Below are 22,610 nucleotides of genomic sequence, written 5' to 3'. Positions count from 1 at the left end.
ACGTGTGCAATGAAGCATGACTATCAATGTTATACCCAAGGGTACCATTTGTTCCACCTGCACCCATAAATAAAAAGCGGTATTCTCCCTAACACTAAAAGAAATTGTCCAGATGAATCATTGACATGATTTAAAACCTCAGTCCAGTATACATCTTTGGTTTTATTCTGAAACAAAACAAACCAACAACACCACAAACCAAAAAATCCAACACCTATTTGTGTTAGTATTAATTACAGGCAAATTAGAACAGAAGAACAAATCTGACTGAGGAAAACACAATGCATGCCACTTGCTTTGTAACTGTGCCCACACCTAATTGCCCTTCCATAGATGTGAGACATCAGAAAGGACTTTCAAGCCATTTTGTTTATTACCTGCATTGCCACAACATTCTTCCTCTATAAGCTATTGCATCCAACCTTGTTTTCAACATTTCAAGCCACTGGCAAGCTTTTGTTGTTGTTGTTGTTCTTTTTATTTTTTTTTCCTGGAGAAAATGTTGTTTAATCTTTTACAGATGTTGTGGTTTTACCCAGCTGGGCAGCTGAGCTCCACCACAACCGCTCTCTCACTCCCCTGCCTCAAAGGGAACGGGGGGGGGGAGGAAAATACGATGGAAAGGGCTCAAGGGTTGAGATGAAGACAGGAAGATCACTCAACAATTATTGTCCCAGGCTCAGCATAGGGAGATTAATGTAATTTATTACCTATTACTAACAAGCTAGAGCAATGAGAAACTAAAAGCAAACTAAAAGCACCTGCCTCCCTTCCACCCTCATCCACCTCCTCCCCCTGAGCAGCACAAGGGAACGGGGGAATGGGGGCTGTGGTCAGTCCCTAGCGCTTCGTCTCCACCGCTCCTTCACAGTCACTCCCTGCCCCTGCTCCACGTGGGGTCCCTCCCACAGGATGCCGTCCTTCCCGAACTGATCCGGCATGGGCTTCCCACAGGCAGCAGCTCTTCAAGGACTGCTCCCACACGGCTCCGTACCACGGGCTCCATCCATCCCCCAGGAGCAAACTGCTCCAGCATGGGTCCCCCACGGGCGGCAGCTCCCCCCAGACCCCTGCTCCTGCGTGGGCTCCTCTCCACGGGCTGCAGCTCCGGCCTGGGGCCTGCTCCTGCGGGGGCTCTCCATGGGCCGCAGCCTCCTCCAGGCCACCTCCACCTGCTCCAGCGGGGGCTCCTCCACGGGCTGCAGCGTGGAGATCTGCTCCGTGTGGGACCCATGGGCTGCAGGGGGACAGCCTGCTCCACCAGGGGCCTCTGCACAGGCCGCAGGGGAACTGCTGCTGCGTGCCTGGAGCACCTCCTGCCCTCCTGCTGCACTGACCTTGGGGTCTGCAGGGCTGTTCTCACTCCCCTCTCCTAGCTGCTGTTGTGCAGCAGTTTTGTTTGTTTGTTTGTTTGTTTTGTTTTTCCCCTTTCTTAAATCAGCTCTCACAGAGGCACAAACAACATTGCTTATTGCCTTGGCTCTGGCCAGCAGCAGGTCCCTTTTGGAACAGGCTGGAGCTGGCTCTGATCTGACATGGGGCAGCTGCTGGGTGCTGCTCACAGAGGCCACCCCTGCAGCCTCCTGCTACCTAAACCTTGCCGTGTAAACCCAATACAACAGACTGACCAAGAAAAGGTTTCCTGATACACGCACAGCCTTTTAAATCTGAGTCATCCAACCACTCCTGTTTCTGCTGCTGGACTTCAAAGTACTGACCTCAGAGACTCATTTGTGGCTTACTGACTGCAAGCTGGACATAGGATTAGTGATTTTAGCTTGATCCCACCTGATAAACTGGGAAAAAACAACAGTATGAGAAGATAAGATTTTCCAGGTAATATTGTTTCCATGTAAGTAATGTCTCTTTAGAAATACTGGTGCCTCAAATAACAGGAGAAAATGGTAACAACCACTGTGAGTGGGAGGGAGGATAAGCCATGCAAAAATTCTTTCTCATTAAATTTTTTTTCAAAAGATTTTAAAATCCTTGCCTCAGTTGAAGACTAAGGAAGAAAATCAAGGAGTAGTGCAAAGAACAGCAAGGCTATCATACTTCATTAGCAGAAAATGTGTGCCTTTGTAGCACAGCAAAAAGCAACCACCAGGCTCAGCTTAAGGCTCATCACCAGGCTCATCACCACCAGAAGCTCATCTTAATGGGAATAAATAAGGAGATCCACATGCCAAATTTTAAGAAAATAGCCCACATAAGGTTTTGACCAGCCTGTCAGTGGGAGGCCAAAGACAGCCTGTGTAGACTGTACAGAAGAAGCTCTGGAAAGTTTCTAGAATGTGTCATAGAGAGTTGGGTGATCTGCATTTTATGTAGCTGACAACACTGAGGACTGGCTCTGCAATTCCTGAAACCCCAACTTTTAAACAAGTGAAAGGATTTAGGTTCTACTTTGGAGACTAAATGCAGTTAAGCTTTGTCATTAGCAAAGTTACAACCTCAGTATACTACCATGCTGAAGGCTACACAGCTAGTGCCATACACACAAGGTATATAGTGTAGCTTACACAGTGGCCATACCCCCAGATGTAGGGCTCAATGTATAACACATTCAGATATCTTTATTGCCTCCTTCCAGGCCTGTATAAATGATGCTCAGCTAAACAAACCAAGTGTATTTTAAACCAAACTACATATATAAAACCTGCACTTCTTAGGTGCTACCAATACGATTTGTATCATTGACAGTGTTTTTTATTAGAGATGCAAATGTTAAATGTAAAAATATTTGCTGGACCCTGGAATGGGACCAAAATACTTTCATGTCGGAGCAGTAGGTGTCCAGGTAATGCAGATCAGAACTGTATCTTTCACTTGCATTTTTGTAGGAGGGCAGTTGCTCAAACAGATCAAACATCTCAGTACTTAAAATAGAGGAGAACATTGGTGTCACAGTTATTACCTAAATGACGCAGAATGACAGAAATCAACCACTGCTTGAAAACAAGTGATGTTGAAAGGATGGAGCTACTTTTGAGAGTTAGGCATGCTGGTGCAAATGTGTGTTACGTGTGAGAAGCTACATAGACTCTGAGACACAGGGGCCCTGCAGTACCATTCTGTGAGTAGTACTCAAATACCTGGACCACTGAATGCAAACCAGACCAAAAATACATTATATCTTCTTCACTTCCAACAATGAAAACAAATGTATGATGTTGTGCTTTAATGGAAAACATAACTACATCTTGCCTCAAAGGAACTCTGTTACTTACGTCTTGCTTACTAGATGTAGGAATAGCACAATAATTCATGATAAAAGATGCCAGTTCTGAAACTCTGGATCTTATTATGAGGCTGCTGAAGAAAAAAACAGTACAAAAAATAACAACATTTCTGACAGATAAGAAGCTTGACATTTAAGAATCTTGTGGCTTGGCCTGATTCTTATATTAGCTTTTGGGGCTTAGGGGATTGATCAAAAAAATCAGGCAAAACTTTCTGCAGCAATTTAAGAAATAACAAAATGTACCAACCCGCTGTACAGCTACAGGCAACAGTTCTCACATGCAGAGCTGACAGGGAAGAAATGTTTGCTCAGAAATTTGGTGCAAAGCCTGCCATCTTAAGCTGCATTTAAGTTATAAGACTTCGGGTCACTTTCAGACTCATGGGTTAGTGTGCAAAACCCTGACTACACATCAGGACAGCCTTGTAGAACTGGGGAAGGCAGAAATGTATTATCTTCCATTGTGATCCCAGTGCTACAGAAAGGAAATTTGGATGTGCAAGTAATACGGCAGGGATGGGGCATCTACAGCTTCTCTGGGCAACCTCTTCCAGTGCCTCAGCATCCTCATAGGAAAGAATTTCTTCCTTGTATCTAATCTAAATCTGTCCTCTTTTATTTTAAAAAAGGAACATTAAGACCTTTTAAGGGTTAAAAATGTTGGTTTCTCAGAAAAACAAAATGGAGAACCCCAGTTTCACTGGTAAGAGCTGGAGGCTATCCGAAGAAGGTAGATCTGATTAATGCTGCCACCATGAGATGCTGGGGTGTTAAGCAGCACACAGTTCAGTGGAGTATTCCTTGCTTTCAAAATACTTTAGAGTGAGCTTTTGTTTTCTTGCTAACTACAAGATGTAGTTTAGTTTAAGAATGCTGATGGTCACCAACTTGTCACTGACACCATAAGAGAAGGACTGCAAATGACCAAACTCAATCAGATTTACAGGATGGAGAGCATTTGTCATGGATTGACACAGGCAAGTGCTTAATCAAGTATTTGCTTAGACAAAAAAGTATGATAGTCTGGAATAAATAATTGTCTGTAAAGAAGTCAAAATGGAAAATCTTTTTATAGAAAGAGAATAATGTAAATCTCTACAAAGGATATGTGAGGGGGAAATAAATAATACACCATGGAAAAAAAATTGAGATTATGGGAGGACAGACTATGAAGTCATGGTTATGTTTTACTATGGTCATGGTTATATTTTACTTGCTGGCTTGACTTTTAAAATTCTGCATGGAATTTAAAATGATATATAAGGATACCGAGAGTTTTGCTGAAAGATTTTAAGGAGAAGAGAGGTTTGGGGTCAAAAATTGAGGGAAGAGAATCCAGTGAGAGAATGGATGAGCAGAGAAGACATGCCACACGTAATACAGAGCAAAGAGAACAAGACATGAGGATTTTTGTGGGACAGCGTGATGAAGAAATTGTCCTGAAGAGCACAAGGCTCCAACACCTGAGTAGAAACATCTTATGTCCACACAGGCTAGGAGTTAGCACCTTTACAAGGGAGGTCACCTCTGTTTTATGGGGATTAACTTGGATTTGGAGCCCAGCTTCACCCTCCAAAGATGCAAAAACTTAAATGTCTTTAACCTGCCTGTCCTATACCTCAAAAAGACAGTTTATCTTCAGACAGAGACCTTCTTGTCAAGAGAAACATAAACCAACAACCAACAACCGAGCAATGCACAAAGTGTAAATCCTAAAACAGATTAACTCAGACTTGAAGATCCAAGAGGACTGTTGAGTTAAAATGTGATTCTCCTTTTATGACTAAATGATTGCCATATTACTCAATTATGTAGGTTAATATATTTTGTAACAGTGCGTATGATTTGGTTTGCCACTAGATGTTATTTAGAATTCAGTCATACTCAGAATGAAGCAGATTGTCAGTAAAGCAAAATGCACATTAACATATTTAATCCCCTTAGACACAAAAGTAATTTATAAAGTTTTGAAATGCCAAAGTATACACAAGCTAAAAGCAAAGGATATTCATGTACTGAAAAATAAAATATTCACATGAAAAAGTGCTTATAAGAATCAAGGTAGGACATAAAATAGCTAGAAAGAAAGGAAACTACTATATAAGAAAATATGGACAAAAACACAAATGTTAGCCCTACTCTGCTTATTTGAACAAGCCAATAGGCTGTTCGTACAAATAACTTCCATAATATTTTCACTTGGAAGATAACAGTGATATGAAATAATGGTAAAAGCCCTGTTAGTCATCTTTTATTTACTAAAGCTTCTTCCAACATATTGTCAAATTGTATCTGATAATCCCTCTTGAAATAAAGAAGAATGTTCTGGACAAAAGCAAATAGCAGTATCTAGAATAATATTGATGCAGAAAGCAGGAAAAAAACAAGTATTTTACACAGATACATGAAGATGAGATATTTTTTTCGTATTTAGAAAGATTTGGATGCAATTATTTGTCACAAAATAGGTAAGGCAGATCCTGTTTTTATGTCTTAAAAAAATATGATTAAAAAAACCAAACCAAAAAAAGCACACACACACACATTAAAAAAATTAAAAAATCAGCCAGTAATAGAAAGGAAAAACACAGCCCACGAGGCCTCTGATCCATTTTTCCTACTTCATGAACACCCACCTAAAATATATGTCAATATGCCAATTGTTTTTAAACTGCAGCACTGAAAAAGGTAGCTCATACTCCCAGAACTCATTAGACGTTTTTATAATATAATCTGGCTACAGCAAGATATCAAAACTGGATGATGTCATATTTTACCAGGAATACCGAACACTTACTAAAACTAAGAATACAATGCCATTTTCTTTTCACGGTTCTAGAGGCAAGCCCTCAGAAGATGTATGCAATTAAAGATTTGCTCCAATGCAAGTATAACAATTTATATCAACTCTTATATGCCTTGCATGTCTAGAGAGAGATTAGGTTTATTTTAGGAATTCTCTGAGTCATGAATTGATTGAATAAGGGAAAATAACATTTTCCCATATGTGATGGAAACAGCGAGAAAGAAAACATATTCTCTTCACAGATCTCAGAAAAAAAAATATTTAAAACATTCTTTGGCATTTTCTAGAACATCTCTCGTATGGTATGAGAAAATCTGTTTGCTTCCTATCAGAAGTTACGTATTTAAAAGGGAATCAGCAAACACTGTTTAGATACAATGTTTGATATAGGAACTGGCAAACATAAAAAACAGAGATCACAATGACTCTTATCTATGCTAATCACCACCTCACACCATAATTTTTTATTCACACTGATGCCTTTTATCAGGAAAACTTGGGGCAGGTTATGATAACCATTCCATTGGTATAAATGTGGACAAAAAAAACTAAGCATGACAGAATGATGACAGATTATGTCATTCAAACACAATGAGAATCTGGCTCTATGGTTTTATAAATTACCTGCTAGTATTTTAGTTGTTTTTATACCATATTACAAAGTAAGTTTGTTGTATTTTTTTATAATTATATTAGTCATTCCTTTTACTAAAAGCTCGATAAAGATGACTAATCTTTGATGCAGTTGAATGCAAGCTGTAATAAAGTCCAAGTAAATAACACAAAATGTTTTTTGGCTCCAGTAAGAATGTGCCTGTTCCTTTTTCACTTTCCCTTGAGGCTAAAGTTTTATCCTTTATTGCTCTCCTTGGTATTACGCCCCGGTGTTCACAAGGCAGAATTGTGCTACAGGTGACAAGACAGTCTATTAAGCCCACAGTGTGTGCAGACTGTTACAGACTACCCAAGGGGCTGTGCTTTTCCTTTTTCCCAATATGCTGCCATACCTCGGTGACCTTGGGTTCCCCTCAGTCCTGCAGAGCATTCCTTTGCTGAAGAGCTGTGGTTAAATAAATAAATAAATAAAATCCTCATTAAGAATAAGGTTTTACCATCTGTTGCAAGTCTTGTGGAAACAGCTGAACTAAAATGCCTTGGCTTCCTGGGGTTCTGAATGCTTCCAATACAAGTCAGGTAATGACTAATGACAGGCAAAAAATTAGGCAAAAGGCCTTTGGAAGCAGAAGAATGTAAAGCCATTCTCACAAAGTGCAAAAAAAAGAAGCAGAAAAGAGGGCGGATAAAAGTAATCTCAGCAGCTCCCTGTTGTTTCTTGCTTTATATATGCTTTGGGGTGACTTGACATCATTTATCAAGCACATGTACTACTCCTAGTCTGGGAAAAATATACAGCTCCCCAGCTCAGTATAGCTGATATTTGTGTGAAGAACCCATGCAACTTGTCAGCTCAGATCTCCCAACTTCTGTAAGTTTTTTTTTTTTTTTCTCCCTCCAGTATAAATACTACTAATTCACAGCATTTTGGGAAGATGGTACTATCTGAGAAATGTAAATGCAACGAATGCTTCTTGAAGTGGGTCATGGGCTCTTTCAGCCCATGGTTCGTAGGTCAATTCCATGCTGGGTCATGAGCAGCTTTACAGTCTGCACTAGCTCTTTGGGCTGTGGCATGGAGCCTGAACTAAGTATGTGTAAATGTGGAGGGCTGAGAAGGCAGGGCTGAGGAATCTGTCATTTGGGATGAGGAAAACAGAGGAGGCTGTTCTGCACCAGGATAGAAGAGATAGATGTAGATGAAGAGGGATGGAGAAGGGCTTTTCCTGAATGTCTGTGAGAAAGGCCCAACAATAAACGGATTAATAAAAAAGCTGTTTTAGGAAAATAGAGTAAGAAGAAGCATATAGACTGTGAGTAAATCTTCTGGGGAAAACCCCTTATTCATGCAGCAACAGATGGAGCCTGGATGGATTTACCCACTGCAAGCTGTTCAGATCCCATCCATGGAGAAATCCTCCTTTTTGGTCATTTGAACTATTATGTGTTGTTCTTACAACACAAAAGCTCTGTTCATCATTTCTAACATCAGACAGAAAGGACGTGCATGTGGGAACTCCTTGCTATGTTGTCAGATAAAGGCAAGGCCACGCAGGTGGCATCACCACCAGCACTGCATGGGAGCTGCCTGCAGGCTCCCCTGTTAGGAGAGCTGGCTGAGGTGGTTCTGTGGTCCTGGGGCTTGGACCTGCAGCACTGCACAGACCTGTGCCAGCACAGCTTAACCATGATATGGTCACTGCATCCTCAATGTGCAACAACCTCCCGGTCAGTATCCACCCCTGCATTCACACAGTTTATCTATCTCAAAATTACTATAAGTTACTCATTATATTGGTTGGCTGTTCAGCTACCAGAAAGTTTCCTGGCAGGTTGGGAGGTTATCTCGGTGTTAACACCCACTGGCACAGCTCCAGCAGCGTGGGGCAGCAGGTTCCCATACAGCAGCTCTCATGCCTGAATGCAGGCTGCAGAATATAGGCTGCTCAAGCCCCAAGTACGAGGCCCAGTGGAGCAGACATGCTCAAGATCACTAGATCCTTGTATAGGACATCTTGTATAGGCTCCCAGTACAGAGGCAATGGGGAAGGAAACGAATGTGAGAAGGAAAAAATGACCGTAGAAGGTAAAGACAGACTAGAACTAGTAAGATGTAACCACAGGGAGAAGGTGGCATAGAAGAGATGAATAGACTTAGGATTTAATGGCTGTAGAAAATACAATTGGCTGTTAGGACAGCTATGAGAAGCATACGATGGCTTAGGCTGGATGGGATCTTTGGGGGTCACCTGATCCAACTGCTGCTATTACAAGAGGGCCTACTGGAAGAGAGGATAAATTGCACAGTCAGGAAAACACTTCATGAAGGAGGTGACAGAAGCATCAAAGAGTTGCAGCAGTTTGTGCAGAAGGGGCCAGCAATTCTGAACAGCACCCATCTCCTCAGCTATGGTGGTGGTGCACAGAACAAGGTTCCCAGCAGACACTGGAACAATTTCCCTGTAATGTCAGAGGCCTCGACCCAGACAGAGCTGTAGGAGGATGCAGCTGTCCATGTCTTGGGATGCAGGGAAAGCCTAGGGCCTGCTGAGGAGGCTGGTGCAACAGAAGACGGTCTTCTAGCCTACTGAAGATGTGTGCTCATGTTACCAAGTCAAGGGACTGCAGGAGATCAGCAGGTGTTCAGTATCAGAGGTGATGGGAAAAAGATAGACTGGATGTTCTCTGATATCCTGCAGCTTCAAGTCAACTCACATCTATACCAAAGGAGGAACAGACAGAGTCTACCTATCAGATCACCAAGTGGAGACTTGGAGACTCCCCTCGTGGTGAAGGCCAGAAGCTGTTGATTTCTGGCACCATGAGGGAGACTCCCTCTCCATCTGAAGATCTGTAGCTGCAGAGTAGTTTCATTGCCGTCATAGCTGATGAGGAGCTATGTCTGCTGAAGCATCTGTGCTGGCTTGGTCTGAGCCTCACTACAAGTTAGTGACAAGTGTTAGCAGTGGGAGACTCCTTGCTGTGGGTGATGGAGGCACCTGTTTGCTGACCTGACCTCTTGTCCAAGTCGGTGGACCCAGGACTTTGACAGACTGCTGAAGCTTGCCCCTTAGGCTGTTATCCCCTGCTGTGCTTCTCCACGGGCACCAGCAATACTTGCAGGGGAGCCCTGGAGCATATCAATCATGACTACAGGGTTCTGGGGGTGATAGTCAAGGACATGGGGCCAGGTGGTCTTCTCTTTTATCCTCCCAGTGAGGGGAAAGAGCTTGAAGAGAACTGAGAAGGTCCTGTGGGTCAATAATTGTTTGTACAGCTGTTGTTGGCAGGGTTTTGTTTTCTATGACCCTGCATCCCTCTTTGAAGATGAAGAATGGCTTGGAAGAGATGGGACTCACCTGGTAAGTTGAGCACAAGAGTATTTGTTATTAGCCTGGCCAAACTGGTAAGAAGATCTTTAAATTAGGGATGATGAGAGAGAGTGAGGATAACAATCAAGTGAAAAAGTAGAGGACTCGGTTGGCAGATAAAGGTTTGTAGGGTGATTTGATCAGAAGGGGCTGAAGTGGGTTTACCCCAAGCACGTGCTTATAAATGAGGAACTGTCTAAGGACAGCATTATGGGGAAAGCTCTCATATCCATTATGAGAAACTAGTACAGCAGGATGCACAATGGGATGGCAGGTGACCACAGAAAAATACAGGCATGTTGCCCAAGTATGCAGAGGTAAGTTTAGGAAAGTCAAAGATCACCTGCAGTTGAATCTGGAGAGGGATATGAGGGGCGATAAGAAGGACTCCTACAGGTCCATCAGCAGCAAAAGGAGGGGAAGTGTGGGCCTGCAGCTGAATGGGGCAGGGGGCTGGCACTGTTTTGGCATCTTCTCTTTCTCCAAAGCCAACCTGGCCAAAAAAATGGTTTAATAATACTCTTCTGGTGAGCTGAATTGACTGTCATGTTGAGATTAATCCAAAGCTGGTGCAAGTAAGAAGCTGGAGCAGAGGTGGTGGATGCAGGTTTCCACATCCAGAGAAGGTGGTCTGAAGCAAAAGAAAAGTTCTGCTGTTGCTGTTTGGAGGGGAGATGGACTTTTTGGATGGAGGAACCGAGGAAAGATCTATGAAGAATGCTGCAATCCAATTTGCCAGTATTACTCTGTGAAATGACAATTTTTCATGTACTCAAAATGAGGTAAAAATTCACTCTAGCCTTGCCTAAGTTTGGTTATGTTGCAGCATGAAAGGTAAATATCTACTCCTTAAGTACTATTACTGCTGACTGTGCAAAATTTTACCTCACATTGCTTCTCGTGAGTGAATTTCAGTGTGCGCTGCAGGCTGTATTTGGCATATGCTGCTTCTGCTTGGTTCTTTAATAAAAAGCTACTTGCAAAATGCCTGGTAAGGTTTGCTAGTGCAGAGATTGCTTTTGCCCCCATTTTCTAGACACTCCTGCTTCACTGTTCTATTTCTTTGTATTTGCCACTGAAAATGTAAAGAAATATGAAACAAAATAATTTGCTTCAAAATGCATTAGCATATGAGAGTTAAAGCTCTCATACCTGGAAATGCCAGCCTGAGTTATGTTGTAGGCAATTGTCTAAATGATTAACCTGCTACTTCTTTCACTGTTTCTATAAAATGTTTTTTCACAGTTTCTCCATTTCATGGTGTTTTCCTGATGCAAACTCACTTTTTTTTTTTTTTTTTCCCCTGTTTCATCTGGTAATTCAAAATAACTATGTCACTTGCAGATTAAGCTAAACAAGGCAGGCATGGATCCTCAGAAGCATTTAGGAAATTGAATAGAAATTAGGTTCCTAACTTAGTTTGGTGATTTGGAACTTGGTCACAACAGTTCTCTTCACATCTTCAACAGTTACTTGGACAAATCAGGCAGGTTTCATCTCTTGGTGGAAACAGAATGAGATGCCTAGTTTGTGGCTTTCTCCATTTAGGAGGCGGAAAACAATAATAAAATAATGAAACGTCTTTGTTCAATAATTATGTCTGATTTGCAGTGTACTGTCTGGCTGCTTGTTGTTTAAAGTTATTTTACCTGTATATTTTCACATGTGAAAAATACCTGCATTTTCATAAACAAAGCAGTCCTATATAAAGAAAGGAAGAACATAGATATGAAATTTATTAATTGATGTCTTATTATTTTAACTATTAAAACATTTAATCAGTGTTCAAAGGCTATGTTTTTTAGAACTTTTAAGCCTAAGAGGGAGGCTAAATTCCAGCTTTGGGTGCAAAGCAGAACTTACTACCTTAAATCTGAACATACATCAAGAACTTCTATTCAGTACACTGAAGTTTCCTGTATCTGGAGTAGTTTGATTTACAGTTGGGATTTTTTTTCCTCATGTTCAGTCAATATTTGTCATTTCTAAATTTTTTTCTCAACAACTATTACTATTCGGTCTCAAGTTTTTGTAAGAAATAATGCTTTTCTTGTTAATGTTTTCTACAAACTGGTGTGGCATGAAGTCTGCTTTTGAGCTGCTTATTTAATCTGGGCCGTATTAAACGGAAAACACTTCCCAGCTCTGCTTCAAAACGTAATTCCTGAACCCAGGAACCATTTCATAGCCACCATTTATACCCAGTTTCTCAACCTCCTCCTGGCACTGAGCTGCCTAGCATTGAATGAAGTGCAGTCTCAGTTTATCGGTATATAAAAAAGGAGTCATTATGTCGCTGTTCAGTAACACAGTGTCTCTGAGTGAAGCCCCCGGCCTCTTTGTGCCAACAGATTGCATTACAGATGTTGCCAAGTCCAGACCACTTGGCTGCAGGCAGGCTATGCCAGGAACTGCTGCGGCCGGTCTTTTGGATAATAGCGTGGATGGTACTGCCAGCTAGGAGGGGGGAATGTAGCCTAGATAGATGCAACGTGATGACAGGGAGGAAATAAGGCCAGGCACCTGCAATTCATGCTCTTACTTTAATGGTTATGGTCATTTTGTGACCTCTGTGTGGGACAGACTCGGACACTCCTTACAACCTCACTTATAATAGGTGGTAAATCAGTCCAAGAAATTCTACAAATAAACTACTGCCTACTACAGAGACATTGTATGTTAATATTCCAATGGCAAAAGAAAAAAAGTCATTTTTAAAAAGAAAACTGTATTTTGACAGAAAATGGGGAATTTCTCCATTACCTTTTTTGGGAAATGAAGATTTACCTAACAAAGGCAGGCTGTTCTGTGACAGGTCAATATCCTGTACAGTATTCTTCTTTCCCCTGTAGCTCTGGGGTTCATTAAACATTTGTCTTTCTGCACTTAACACAGGCAACTGGGCTTTTCTAATACAACTCCATCATGCTGTTTGCATTTCCCCCTAACTAAAATCTGTGAAAGATCCAGACTTGCAGGCTGGAAGTGTACTACTTTCCATACCTGTATTTACTAAGTTACTGTAAAACAGCAACAAGTAGCAAGGAAATTTGAAATTATACAGATACATTAGGCTGCCAGCATCTAATGTCAGTAAGCGGGTGCCCGACTTACAGCTTGATCAAATAATGGACATCTCTTTGACCATTGAAGGCTTTGGATCAGGCTCATTCTTCTGGAGTTTATTATATATCACATAATTTGCGCAATGATCCTACTTGATCAAAGCCATCATAAATACACATAGAGTGGATGTGGTTGCATGCATGCGTGTGTACAGATAAAACCCCCGTATTAACAGGGTTTTTTGATGCCTTTTTTTTTTTTTCTTTCTTTTTAATGAGCATGAAGGGATGTGTCAGGAAAATATTATATATATATATATTTGCAAGATGTCCTTTTATAGAGTGGAACAATAACCTATCCAAGTCATACAAAAACTGCTGCTAATACAGAATTTAAGTGTAAAATAGGATTTTAGCTACTAAAGATTGCCTGATTTTTTTATTTATTTTTTTTTTTTTACATGCCCTCTGGAATGCATGCTTATTATCACATCTTCTTTTAGACCTTCTGCTTCAAAAACATAATGTATAATCAGTTTGATTGTGTGACAAGCTGTTTCATCCTTTTTTCTGTTTTTCTTTCTTTCTTTCTTTTTTTTTTTTTTCTTTCCCAAGTAATTTTCTAGGTCATGTTTGCATCACATCTTCCTTTAAAAAAAAAAAAAATCTGAGATATTTTCTGTGGAATTTCTTTCCGCAAGCAATTACATTCATTGTTAGGAGAGCTAATTTTCATGATATTTCTAAATAATTAGTTTCCTTTTTCCTCAGAAAATCAGAAATACATTTAAGCAGTCAGAATGTGAGGCATTCATAGAATATTTAAAATACATTCTGAAAAAAAAATGGAAATAGCTATAGTTAACATTTGTTCAGTTCAACATTTTTCACCAGCATCATTAAACTTACAGTCTTCAATAAGATGAATTAAAGGAGAAATTGGGTCTAAAACTTATTCTAAACATTTTTCATGAACTCTATTCAAGCAATAATATCTGCTTTTTTTTTTTTTTTTTTTTTTTTTTTAATCTTGAGACATGAATTTGAAAAGGATGCCACAGGCTTATATTATGCTCAAGATACTGCAGCATTCTTAACTTTTATTGAATGTAGGACCAACAACTCCAGAATCAACCAATGGCAGTTAAAAATCAGTCTTAGAAAAATGAAATCTGACACTGAATTTTAATGGACCCAGACAGCAATGTTGCGAATTACATTTGTCCTTGATCATCTCTTCTGGCAGTGAATCTGGTAGCTGTAGGTTCAAGGGAAAGAAATTCCTTCAGAAGCACATCACGTAGCTGGAAAAAAGGGAAAGGCTGAGACATCTATGGCAGTGGAGTTGTTATCATAGAATCATTAAGGTTGGAAAAGACCTCCAAGATCATCTGGTCCAACTGTCCCCCTACAACCAATGTCACCCACTAAAGCACGTCCCTAAGCACCACGTCCAACCTTTCCTTGAACACCCCCAGGGAAAGTGACTCCACCACCTTCCTGGGCAACCTGTTCCAATGTCTGACTACTTTTTCCAAGAAGAAATGTCTCCTAATTTCCAACCTAAACCTCCCCTGGCACAACAAGAGGTTATTCCCTCTTGTTATTTGCTGTTGTATAGGTATCCTATGTGAAGATGCCAAATAATTTAAATTCATCTTTATGTTTTTGGTCACTGCTGTTTCTCATTTATTTTCGCAGCCCTTCCAGCGCTGATCCCTCAGGTGAAATCCTGGCCCTGCAGAAGCCATGAAAAGTGTGCCAGCTGTGGGATCTGTTTTCCAAGTTTTGAACACTTGCAATCACAGCCAAAGCTGAGGGGTGCTGGGTTCCCCTAACCTTTCTGTGAAAACCATTCTGTGTCTTCCACATTGGGCACTCATCACTGAGTAACTATTGGGCTTTTGTTAGTAATTCTAGTCCTAGGAAGAAATTGTAGCTCAGAAAAGGAATATAATAATACCCCTTTGCCTAACAGTTATATTATATAGAAAAATATAGTTCACACAGTTTTTCTGAGACATTCAGGCTCTGCAGTAGCAGAAATCACACAAATAATAATAATAATAAAAGTCTATGAGGGAAAGGATAATTCTTTTTTGTCTACAAATGATGTATAGCAAATTAGGCCTAGGGCCACAATATAATTAATGAGGAGAAATTGAAATATTGAATAGCTGCCTCATTCGCCAGGCACTATTCATCCAGGTTGCTATTGGAGGCAAGCAAACTACAGTAAAAATAGCAGGCAGTAATTTGAGTACGAGGTAACTTCATTAATGATTACTTCATAAGGCATGTATACCATGAAGACAGGTTAACACAGGTTAAACACAGACAGGTTAAGTTCAACAGCTACAGGAACAACTAGGCTGCTAACTTTAAAGTACTTGGCTTTGCTAGTGTAACAACATTTGAACATTTTTTTTTCTATAGAAGTAGACTGGATATAATTAAACTTTAAACCTAACATACAATTGTTGCTTTTCACAGTATCATGCAGAATGATCTGTTAATACATAAGCCTTTGCACCAACAAAACTCCACACGATAAAAGCACAGAACTTTGATTTAATCTACTGAAGATCAGATTTCTTAACACACATTCAATTAACAATGCGTATAATATATACCCAACACTGTTTTCCTCATAAGACACGAAAATAAAGATGAGGCTAAATATGCTGTTTAATAGGTTGGAATGAATTCTGCAGGAAGTGAAAACATATTTAGACAGAAAAATGTTTATATTCACGCTATTCCTCAGTTTTTGATGAATTGTATTTTCTTGATCTCTGTATAAAAGCTAAAAACAAGTTAATCTAGTGTAACTGGTGAATTTGTTTTAAGCTAAAAAAAATCCTCTTTTTTTTTTTTTTTTTTTTTTGGTGTAAGCAGTAACTCCCTTGTTGGGATTTGTCACTATAACCCCTGTAACCCCATTGGCAGAACTAAACCAGGACATGTAAAACATGTAAAGAAGGCTATAGAGTGACTTCTAAAGTCTGCTTAGGCATCACAACCTTTTCTGATATTTGGTGAATCAAATTCTTCCTGTACCAGAAAATTTACACCAAAGAGGGAAAAAAAAGAAAAAACATTTTTACTTATACTTCTGAAAAATGAAGAAGTTATTTTCTAGGAAGGAAAATAGCAAGGACCAATTTGGATTCAGTAGGAACACTAGATATGAATGAAGATCGGCAGTTGGCCCGTAATATGACCTCTTCCACTGTTGTACTGACCATCAGCAGTACTTTCTTACAATGCATATGTTCTTAAAAAGGGTATTGGCTCTGCTGTAGTTATCTGTTCTTCTAAATTTCTCATATACTATTCCATAGAGTAAAGTTCATATGTCACAGAGGAGCCCCCAGCCCAAATCTGTCTTGAAGAACATCATGCTTATGCCCACTGTTGCACTCAGATCCAGATTCATTCCCACAACAACAAACAAAACTCCGACAACGTGCCCCAGCTCTTTGGCAGCACCAGGCCTCCTCCTGCTGGAGCCCTGACTCTGGCCTTGGCAGGGCACGCTGAGAAGGGATGCTGCAGCACAGCCATCCTCTGGACAGCATTTGTCAACTACAGCACTTCGATGACTGTGTCCATACATTTTTGTTCAAGGAGCCATTTCTTCTCTTAGCAGCTAACGTTTCCAGCCGCATATTGTATGTGATCAGGCACAGATTCCTTCCTCTTGCACCCACTGGCAAAAGCTGTGCCCAGCTGCAACAGTGTTGTGTCAGGTTACAGCTGACAGCCAGTATTCATGAACATGCAGGCACACGGGGAGGGAAAAGCCACGCACGGGTGGTTTAGGGTCCAAAGTATTCAGTGTGCAAAGCAGAGGCTGCCTCCCCTGCATGCCTGCTTCTTTGCCTTCTGCTGCTTCTCTTCCCACCCATCCCTGTTCTCTGCACAGCCATGGAGAGCTGTCTTTTCCCTCTGCCATGGGCTTTCCAGCTTTTCCAGTTCAGAGCAGCTTCACTTATTTCAGGATGTGGCAGGTACTCTTTGGGGACAGAGGCCAAGGACACCTTTAGGCAGTCGCATCTGTATTTCTTATCCCTTTTCTCACTTTCTGTCTCAGTGTAGTTCATTTACACTCTGCTCCAATGATTCCATTTTTTTTAAGCCAAACACTGTACAAAGAAAACTATAATACTAAGGCAGTATATATATATATATATATAAAATATGTATATACATATTTTGGATGTCACTTGATTAGGTTTCAATGTCTTGGGCAGGGAGGGCAATAAATGTAAATAAATCAAGAAATAAAAATGTAATGGATGGAATTCTCTAATCTACTATGATCTCATCTTTTTTCTTGAAAAATAGGTGTACTCGGACATATTCAGATCACTCTGTTGTACGTCTGCTGTTGCTTAGTTGCAACTTCCTGTGATTTCTATGGCAGTTATTCCAGGACATCATAATAAACTGCAATATTAAACACAGTCTGTACCCAGTGACTTAATTTGGTAATCCTTTCTTGGAGGGATGCTTCACAAGTGACAGGTTTGATCTGTAATGTGTTAATGTACATCTGCAAGGACAAACAGGCCTGGAACACTTTAGAAGCAGGAAATCACAGAATCACAGAATGGTTTGGATTGGAAGGGACCTTAAAGCCCACCCAGTTCCAACCCCACTGCCATGTGCAGGGACACCTCCCACCAGACCAAGTTGCTCAAAGCCCCATCCAGCCTGGCCTTGAACACCTCCAGGGATGGGGCATCCACAGCTTCTCTGGGCAGTCTGTGCCAGTGCCTCACCACCCTCTGAGTAAAGAATTTCTTCCTAATATCTCATTTAAACCTACCCTCTTTTAGTTTAAAGCCATTACCCTTTGTCCTATCCTTACACTCCCTAACAAAGAGTCCCTCCCCAGCTTTCCTGTAGGCCCCCTTTAGATACTGGAAGGCCGCTATAAGGTGTCCCTTGAGCCTTCTCTTCTCCAGGCTGAACAAACCCAACTCCCTCAGCCTGTCTTCATAGGACAGGTGCTCCAGCCCCTTGACTGTATTTGTGGCCCATGATTTCCAGTGTCCAAAATATGAAATACTGGGAAAAGGACACTTCACCAAAACATCTGAAATAGTTCTGAGAAGGAAAATGAGAAAAAGAGATGGTAAGCTATTAAGCAGTCTGCCAATTAAAAAAAAAAAAAAAAAAAAAAAAAGGATAATAACCACAGGAATATGATTTCAGATATTCAATTTAGGTCTTTCCTAGCACACATGGCATTAATTTATATGCACAAGATATCCAGTTAATCTGGCCCACTGCTGGCACTTTGTATACCACTTGTGGATCTGGTAGTCTGGTAGACTCCAACCTCTTCCCCTCTTGCACCCATTTCTTCTTCAATTGATGTAATTTATTTCTGTTGGCATAAAAAATGACTTTACAGAATGAAAACTTTCAATCCTAGTCAATCCTTTGTACCTATTTATGTACCCATTTTGGCCATCTGATGGTGTGCAGGCAGCCACAGTGATACTTAACCAAAAGGACATACAGTTCCCCCCTTTTTGATAGAGCAAAATTTGAGATGCTTTATGAGCAGATAGATCTAACCTTTGCTATGTTTAGTTAGACAGAAGGAAGTTTAGAAACTTTCTATTACCTTGCCAGCTTTGTCTGTAAGAAAATACAGACTTGTATCTCTAAGTGAGAGCAAGAGGACCCAGGCCTGGAGGATGTGTCATGCTGTGCATATGTCCTTGGATGTGTAACCAGCTAAGCTCAGCATGCATGCCTAAGTAGAAACAATAAGACAAGAAAGAATGAGATGGCTTGAGCATGCACAAGAACTGGGTTCAACCAGCGAACACAGTGTGGAAGACTATCGATGACCACCAGAAGACCCTCAAAGACCACCAGCAGAAACAAATGCACACGCCCCAGGAACATTTGCATATTTTAATGAGTTATGGGAAATAATATGAATATGTCAATTATTCCTTGGAAATCTAACAAGTATGTATATTTTGATTGCATATAACCTTTGCAGTTGAACAATTCATTATGTACACTAGGTGGAGTGATCCCCTGTGCATCTGGCACTGCAGTTAAGTAATGCCTTCTTTATAATACTCCAAACTGAGTCTTGGAGAGTTTCTTTGACCAACTTTTATGGTATGAACAGCTCCTGACCGTGACGTTAGGCGAGGAGCCAGGCAGTTATTTAAAACAAACGAATGAACACACAGAAACAAACCCAGAAAAGTTTTAACCTTTCACAACTCCGCAGTAACGCGCGGGCGTTTAATGAAAAGCGTAATAAAGGCTACAAGAAAGAGCAATAGTTTTTATTTTCAAGCGGTGCCCGGCTGAGGGGAGGAGGAGAGCGGAGGCCACCACAACATGGCGGCCCCCTGGCGGCGCGGGGTCGTTGCTATGGGAACTGCGTGCGGCCGCGCACGTGGCCGGCGGGGCAAGATGGCGGCGCCCGTGTCGGTGTGCCATGTCGCTTGCTGCGCCAACCGGGCGGGCGGCGGGGCCGTCTCCTGGGGGCGGCGGGGGCTGCTCGCCTTCGGCAGCTGCCGAGACGTCGTCCTCTACCGGCCGGCGGTGAGCGGCCGGGGCCGGGGGGAGGCGGTGTGGGGTCGGGCGGGTGGTAACAACAACACCGACAACGGCACCGGCGCTATGGCGAGCTGATGCTCGGTGCTTTCTTCCCCCCCGCAGGCGAGGCGGACGGTCGCCGCCCTCCGCGGGCACACCGGCAGGGTGAACTGCGTGCGCTGGGTCCGCCGGCGGGACGGAGGTGAGTGGCCCAGGGTCTCCGGGAGCGGCTGCTTTGAGCTTCCTGTTGCCTGAAAATAATACCTCTGTTCTCGAGGTGTCGTGTATAACGCAACTCGTATTGGTCACGCTTTATTTTAATGGAAACTTTGTTTACAATTCATGGGTGTGATGCTGTGCAAGCGGTAACCGATGTCACTGGTATGTGTTGTTGGCTTCTGTTACAAAGTTCACAAAACTAACAAGGATGCATATTTCTAGCAACTGAAACGGAGTTGGTTTCTGGTGGATCTGATAAACAGCTCATTCTTTGGGAATGGAGTGGGACAGGAGTGTGGAATGATCAGGTAAGTAGAGATAGCATCCTTTTAAAACTTTTTTCCCCCATCTTGTTTCTCATGTACCAAAAACTATCTGTGAAATGAAAGTATTTATTTTATCTGTACTTCCTATTCATGCCTCTTCATTGTTCCATGACTGTTGAATCCAATGTGTATTTACTCCAGATTGTTGTCTTGCCATGTTTTAATCTAAAATGTTTTTTATTCTTGTGTAGTTTATCTTTTAAAATCAGACTTCAGTAAGATACTAACTAACCAGTCATCATCTGATTTGTCTACCATGTCTAAAGGAACCTCTTTTGAGTCTTCAACTTTCTGATCTCATGTAACACTTTTCTTTAAATGGCCTTGAAATCCTGATACTATGAAGTTCATTTTTGGTATATATTTCCTTAGTTCTTCCTCATTTCTTTATATACATGTCTAGTGATTTCTGGTCAATCTACATAACCGTATAGTGTTTACATATAGGCAGTCTACAGGGATGGAATACAAGTTGGAGTAGGTGTTTAAAAGTACATGTGCAACAGTTGAGTTTTGTCAGAAAAATTGAGACAAGCGACTTACCTAACTTATTACTCATACTGTAGAAATAAATAAAAGGGAAAAGATGCCGTATGGCATAAGAATCTTCAGAATAAACTGAAATTTAGAAAGAAAAAGATGCTTTATATAATTATCTAGTTTTTAAAATATTGATTATTAGGCATTAGCTTGTGAATGGCTGTGTAGGTAATCCATTTTACAGGCTATCTCAAACTAGCGTAGACTGAGTTTTCAAATGTGCAAGAGCAGAAATGTACTAGGGAAAAGCGCACATACCATAATCATCAGGCTTGTTTGATGAAGGAATGTTCTTTGAAACAAAAAGTTCCTGTCCTGTTTTAAATCTTTGCATACTTATTTAAAATTACTTACGTATTTCTTTTTTAATTTTTTCCACTAACATGGTACACAGCCTCATAGCAGTCTTTGAAAAAGGATGTGACTAAACTTTTATACTTTAATGACACTTCTATACTAGCTTATATACTTAAACAGGCAAAGTTCTGCATTTGACCAATTGGAAAATGGCAGTGGGGCTTACGAGGGCTTTGTTTTGTTTTCTTTTTTGAAAGAGATGTCAAGTGCATTTAGGACAAAATCTGGATAAATGCTAGGCATCTTTTAGCCAGAGAATTAAGATCTTGTTTTGTTGTTTGTATTTATGACAAACAGATTACAAAGTGAATCACCTGTATTCATTCACTGAGAAACTTAAGTTTAAGTTTAGAGGTTTTAGGTTTTGTGTCAGTATTTTAAAAGACAAAAAGGTGTTCTTGCAAATTAAAATATACTAAACAGAGCTGCTATAGTTGCCATTTATTCCATTGTGTTCTGCTCAATCTCCTTCACTAAGGTTCTCCAAACTTTTATGAGATGTTCCTTAGGGTTAGGGGCAAGAGAAGGAGAGAAAGGAAGGAAAACTACTCTTCCTAACCTCAGTACTGTTTCCAGCTTTCCTCAAGGAATTTGTATAGTGTACACAGGAACATTTAATTCTGTTCAGCTTTGATTCAGTCCTGTCAAGTTAATGCTTACTACTGCTGTACCCCTTCTCTGCACTTTCTGGAATGTGCTTTAGATTAAGCGTAGTTTGACAGAAGCACCACTACCACAAACATACAACTTGTTTTCAGTACTAAGTGTTTTTTTCCCCTTTCCTTAAAATGTCTTTAAACTCCATTAACTTTTCTGAGAGAATTTTCAATTTTGTTAGTTTTTATGACTTTGTAAAACTTTCTGATGTGTTCAGCTTGTGAAAAGCATTACTCTCGAAGGTCATACTGAAGCTGTTTGTGCAGTGGATGCTGTCTACCAGTCAGATGAACCTGATTTAGATGTGTTAATAGCTTCTGCAGCGTCTGACTCTACTGTGAGAATCTGGTCTCGGCATGGTTCAGAAGGTAATTTTTTTTTGAATGTAGCAACAACATACTGGCTTAATAAAAATGATATATTTAATAGCTTTGGGTCAGATTTGTTCCTCAGAATATTTTATCTTTATTTCTTGTCAGTGATATGTTGGCTGAAATTACCAGTTTCTTTTTAATGTGTTCAGAATCTGGTACTCTGAACCACTGTTTGTCCTTGGTAACTGGGAAGAAACTAGTTCTGGGTCTGCTTGTGTAAAGTGTGGGATAATAGATCTTGACCTTCTGTTGAGCTAGTCCCTTGTATGGACACATCGGAGAATTGCTCTTTGAAATACATAAGAAATAATTAGGACAGATAATCTAGGTTTAAAGTGTTATTCTAGTAGTTGATAGTTGAGTTGTACTGACTACATCTCTCATGCTACTTTTTGTTATCTGTTGTACTTGAGGATTTCCCCTTGCCCTACCTAAGTGAGATTAATAGATGTGA

General features: G+C 40.7%; 1 protein-coding gene across 1 annotated transcript in view; it reads left to right on the top strand.

The window, feature by feature from the left end:
- The first annotated feature begins 19,467 nt into the window (after nucleotides 1-19,467).
- Nucleotides 19,468-22,610, top strand: part of ELP2 (elongator acetyltransferase complex subunit 2) — a 35,272-nt gene continuing 32,129 nt past the window's right edge. The window contains exons 1-4 of the mRNA XM_048079584.2: nucleotides 19,468-19,689; nucleotides 19,807-19,885; nucleotides 20,125-20,210; nucleotides 22,000-22,150. Coding sequence (XP_047935541.2) covers nucleotides 19,483-19,689; nucleotides 19,807-19,885; nucleotides 20,125-20,210; nucleotides 22,000-22,150 — 523 coding nt within the window. The 5' untranslated portion in view covers nucleotides 19,468-19,482. The remainder of the gene's footprint in view (nucleotides 19,690-19,806; nucleotides 19,886-20,124; nucleotides 20,211-21,999; nucleotides 22,151-22,610) is intronic.

This window comes from Anser cygnoides, chromosome 2 (genome assembly GCF_040182565.1).
Source record: "Anser cygnoides isolate HZ-2024a breed goose chromosome 2, Taihu_goose_T2T_genome, whole genome shotgun sequence".
Lineage (NCBI taxonomy): Eukaryota > Metazoa > Chordata > Aves > Anseriformes > Anatidae > Anser > Anser cygnoides.
The sequence above is the reverse complement of the archived record's forward strand: the minus strand, read 5'-3'. Positions and strand labels throughout refer to the sequence as shown.